Source organism: Micropterus dolomieu, linkage group LG21, assembly GCF_021292245.1.
Source record: "Micropterus dolomieu isolate WLL.071019.BEF.003 ecotype Adirondacks linkage group LG21, ASM2129224v1, whole genome shotgun sequence".
In the NCBI taxonomy this organism is placed as follows: Eukaryota; Metazoa; Chordata; class Actinopteri; order Centrarchiformes; family Centrarchidae; genus Micropterus; species Micropterus dolomieu.
In genome coordinates this window covers 290947-295514 of record NC_060170.1, presented here as the reverse complement: position 1 = coordinate 295514, position 4568 = coordinate 290947, and the positions used below count along the sequence as shown (strand labels likewise).

Sequence of the window (4568 nt, the reverse complement as noted above, 5' to 3'; positions counted from 1 at the left end):
GCAGCCGGTGTTCTGCCAGCGGACCACAGACAAGGTAACAGTAGCAGCAACTTTAGCATTTCACTGAAATCACGATTGATTGTTGAGTTGAAGCCAAAATAAGCCGCAGTCCTCAGCTGAAAATGTGCACACGTGTGTTTGTTGTTCTCCTTTTGGGCCGTGAGTTGTAACCTCACAGTCAGGAGTTAACTGGGTGTCGGGGAGCTGCATCTTTTAACTCACCTGCAGTTCTCTCTGTAGGATCACTCATTTCACATTTGTCACAAACGTGGTTTGGAGACCAGCGTCGGGTGACTTAGCCGTCAGCTCGTGTGTGTGTGTGTGTGTGTGTGTGTCCCTGTCACCCATCAGTCACGTAGTGTGAACGCCACAACGACTTCAAGACTGCCGTCATGACGGCAAGTTGTGTGAACGGCACGGCCTATGTGTCGGTTACGGTGTGTTAGCTTGTCAAGACCAACAGAAGTCCGTCTGTTGTTTCTGTCCCTCCCCAGTAGACTGATCTTTGGGTGTTGCTCACCGAGACACCGTCACCCGCCTGACCATGACTAAATTTTAAAGCTGAAATTTTAAGCTATTCTAATGTGCATCTCATGCTCAAGGACACAAGAGAAATGCTGTTGAGACATACTTTGCACAAAATTTTCTTTGGCTTCACCTCCGCTACTACAACTCCATCCTAGGGGAAACACAGTACAGTATTTCAGCTCTGCACATAATTTGACCAATACTTGGATTAATTTAGCCCTCAAGATTAATTTGACAGATGAAGTATGTTTTGCAGTAATTTCTTCAATGTTTGATTTTACTGTCACTACAGGCATCTTTTTCCTGTCTTGCTTTAGATTTAAATGAGGAACATCACTGTCAGTCTATTTTTTTTTTTAGAAAAACTTTGACCTTTTGTGCTTTATAATCATACGTAACTGAAAATGTGTGCGAGCATGGCCTGGACGAGCCTTCAACACTGAATTTGGACTCCATCTGTGCCACTATGAGGCTAAAAGCCAAGGCCCATCCACACTACTCTGTTTTAGTTTACAGATGGAGAATTAAACCGAATACGATCTCCGTCCACAGCAGAGTTTTAGCTGAGAGTTGATCTCCATCTACATTAAAAGGACTGAAAACGCAGATCTAGTGGCCCTTCAGGTACACTGGGCATGCCCGTGCCGGTGTAAACATGAAGATGATCTCTTCTGTATTAACAGAAGATTTGGCGAAAGAATAAAGAAATGCAGACAAAGAATCAGATCAGACTTCACAGTAGTGAATATTTTAATAAAAATACCATGTCAAAAACTCTGACTTATAAGACCCAATCAGAGAGCCGAGTGTGAGCGTCTGCGTCATCGTTTCTAAAGTCCTCCGTTTTTGCCCGTCTTCACTAAAACCCCTCCCGAGTTTCGAAACGGGGTCAACAGCATTTCTAAACTTCTCCGTTTTAGGTCTTCGTTTTTAATAAAAAAATGCAGTAGTGTGGATGGAGCCCAAGAGCTTCTTTGAAATTGCCCCGTGTTTGTTTTATGGTGCTTTCAAACCAAAAGCGAAGTGAGCGTTCGGGGTGCTGAGTTTACATACAAAGTCAAGGCAAAGACGCGTAGAGCCGCGATTTCCTGTCCGGCGACGTGAAGGCAAAACGAAGGAACTCGCGTGAGTTGAATATTTTCAACTCAAGCGAGTTGAAAATGACGCTGAGTTGCGATAGCCTATCAACTTTGAGATTGTCCGTACGTCACCGAGGCTTCAGAGCGTTGTGTGCAGAGGGCCAGGCAGAGCGGGCGATTGAAAATCTGCTGGCCTGCTGAGAGTTGCTAAACTTGGGGGAGAGGAGCAGGGAGCAGCGCTCCAGCTTCAGACAAATAAAGACCCGTGGTCGGACAGGACTTTGCTCGCAACTACGCCGTTTGCTCGAGGGAGGAGCTTGGAGCAATTTAATAATTGCTTTTATTAAATTAGCTTTTTACTTAAGTTTTTGGGATTTCAACGTTGATTTATCTTCACTGGAGCTTCTCAGCAGCTTCCGTGCACATCCGGTTCCAGTGTTGTTGTTAGCTCTGTCGGACTACGACTTCATATTTATATAAAGACCGGACAAAACTGGACATTACTTGGAGAAAAGAAAGCGGAGGTTGATCCTGGTGAGTTCAGAAAACATGTGTATGTAACTTTATTCCAGCTATCATTGTACTTTACTGTGACCAACTTAGCATAGCATAGCCCTGATCGATCCAAACTCCATTCAGAAAACAAACATTTTAGAAGTTGTTGTCCTGCTGTCTTGCTGTCAGATCTGACAAAGCATGAATTCATATGTTTAACAAATCTGCATCATGTTGTAGTTATTTCAGCATCAGTTTAATCTGTTTATTGCTATTTAATCACAGCAAAATGTTTACTTTGGGTTCATACAGTTGTAGTAATGGCGAGTTGTGTTTATTCACATTAAAATCGCCTTCTCGCATTGTGTGTGAACACTTGCAGCGAATGTACTCACGTGAGGAAAGCGTCACGAGGCGAAAATTCACGTTTGGTCTGAAAGCACAGTTAGAATTATTGGGGGGTGGAGGTGGTGGATTCAAATCGTTGTCCCCCTGTTCATAATCCCTAATGGCGGGCCTGGATAGGTATACATCGTTATGATGTGCAGCATCAGGACTTCTATCTCGAGTACTGTATCAGTGTTGATTGTAAGCTTGACATGACTCAGGATTAATTACAATATTTTGACAATGATCCAAACATTTCTAACCCCCCATTGGTAATTTGCAGTAAACTTGTCATGATTTGTTTTGAAAGAAAATTACCAGCAATCTGTTGAAGCTTCCAGACGAGTCAGTCTGTGCAGATCTCTATCTAGATAGATAATACCAATTTGGCAGTTAGGGAAACTCAGGTCCAGATGAAAAACCACTATGCCTAGAGCTGTCAAATCTGGACTAGATTATGAGACACTAACGTGTCTTTAAAACATAGTTTCAGATTTGTGAAACTTTTATTCTATTTTGTTACATATAACTCAGAAATTATTTAATTTTCACAAATACAATAAAAGGTTTCACAAATCTGAAACAATGTTTTAAAGAAACTATAGCCTTTCCGGGACAATCTAGATGTCTGGATTTAACAGCTCTAGGCATAGTAGTTTTTGATCTGGGCCTGAGTTTCCCTTAACTTTCCCCTAACTGCTGAATCGGAAGCATTAGATAGATATCTCTATTCAAATTATAATTAAACTTCTATAAACCACTGGGTGCACCAGTGATTATTTAGATGTGGACTATATTGGACTTTTGGAATTTTTTTTACTGAAAAAATCTTAAACAACTCCACCGGGATTCAACTGGGGGGAAAGCAAGTCACGTTTAAACTGGTACCTCCCTCAATAGTCTAACGTTACTGTTTAGGATCACTGATAAGGTCACTTCACAGCAGCAGATCACAGATCCACAGCGCGACATTATTCTGCACTCCTGGAAACGTAGAGCTGCAGACCATTAACCCGTTTGTTTGAATGTCTGTGACCACAGCATTCTGCTAACTCACTAGTGTAACGATAGGCACAAACGTGACAATGTCCAATTCAATGACCACCACTGTTGCCTGGAGGAAAAGATCGCTTAAAGACATAACCGTGTTTCGGCAAAAGACATAAACCAACTCGGTGTGCAGCGACGAGGCCCGTTGTTGTTGTTAGCTAAAGCTAGCGTTAGCAAACAACGACGCTAACGTTAACTAAAGCCATGTCGGTAAGGAAAGAAATAGCCAACACTAGCTTGGGTAACATACCATCGCTAAGTTAGGTTTGCCTTCATTTTTACAGCGTTATAGATCAGGATTTATCTACTGTTACCTCTCGGTCCTTTAGTCCTAACAACAGCACTTCTTCCATCAAGGTGAGGCGTGTTTCTTTGGAGTCTCCAGTATCGTTATCGTCCTGCTCGTCTCCCCGTCGGGGCTCATGGTCCTCCTCGCCGGACGGATGGTCTTTGTCAGCGGCGTTGCGCGAGGCTTCGGTCCGCCTCTGCACGAGGCCCGAACTCCGCAGAGTCAAGGAAGTCATGTCTGCTGGCAAGTTAGCTACACGACGCGAGAAACAACGCCTCGGACTACTCTGCCCGAGATTATTCCAGTTACTTCTTTTTAACCATATAGCAGTTACCTCCGATGTTTAGCGAGATTACTACTGGGGCCTGAGTACCCTCGTCATCTGGAGTAACTTACTGTTCCCCTTCTTTGACTTCGTCCGCAGCAGGACACTCTCTATCTAATATGGCGCCGTGTGGTGGATGTGGTAACGAAGTTATCCAGCAGGTGGCGACCGAGATTAGATGAATATGAGCAAACAGGCTCCGGCTCCAAGTAACTTTACATTAGATACCAAGGGCGCCACTTTGTGTTGAAAGCATAGATTGTATATAAAAAGGTTGAAAGTGGACATACGGGCTCACATTAGAGGCGTGATGATACATTTGGGTCACGAGAACAAGAAGAGAAGAAATAGAATATTTGATGTGGAAATATATGTTAAAAAGTTTCAACAAAATTCCTATTTCAAAATTTTGAAA

General features: G+C 43.0%; 1 protein-coding gene across 1 annotated transcript in view; it reads right to left on the bottom strand.

Annotated features, from left to right (window-relative positions):
• The window catches only part of golph3a (golgi phosphoprotein 3a), a 36806-nt gene extending 32509 nt beyond the window's left edge, over positions 1-4297 (bottom strand). Inside the window, exon 1 of the mRNA XM_046035244.1 lies at positions 3854-4297. Within this exon, the coding sequence (XP_045891200.1) occupies positions 3854-4063 (210 nt within the window). The 5' untranslated portion in view covers positions 4064-4297. The remainder of the gene's footprint in view (positions 1-3853) is intronic.
• Between the last annotated feature and the right edge of the window lie 271 nt (positions 4298-4568).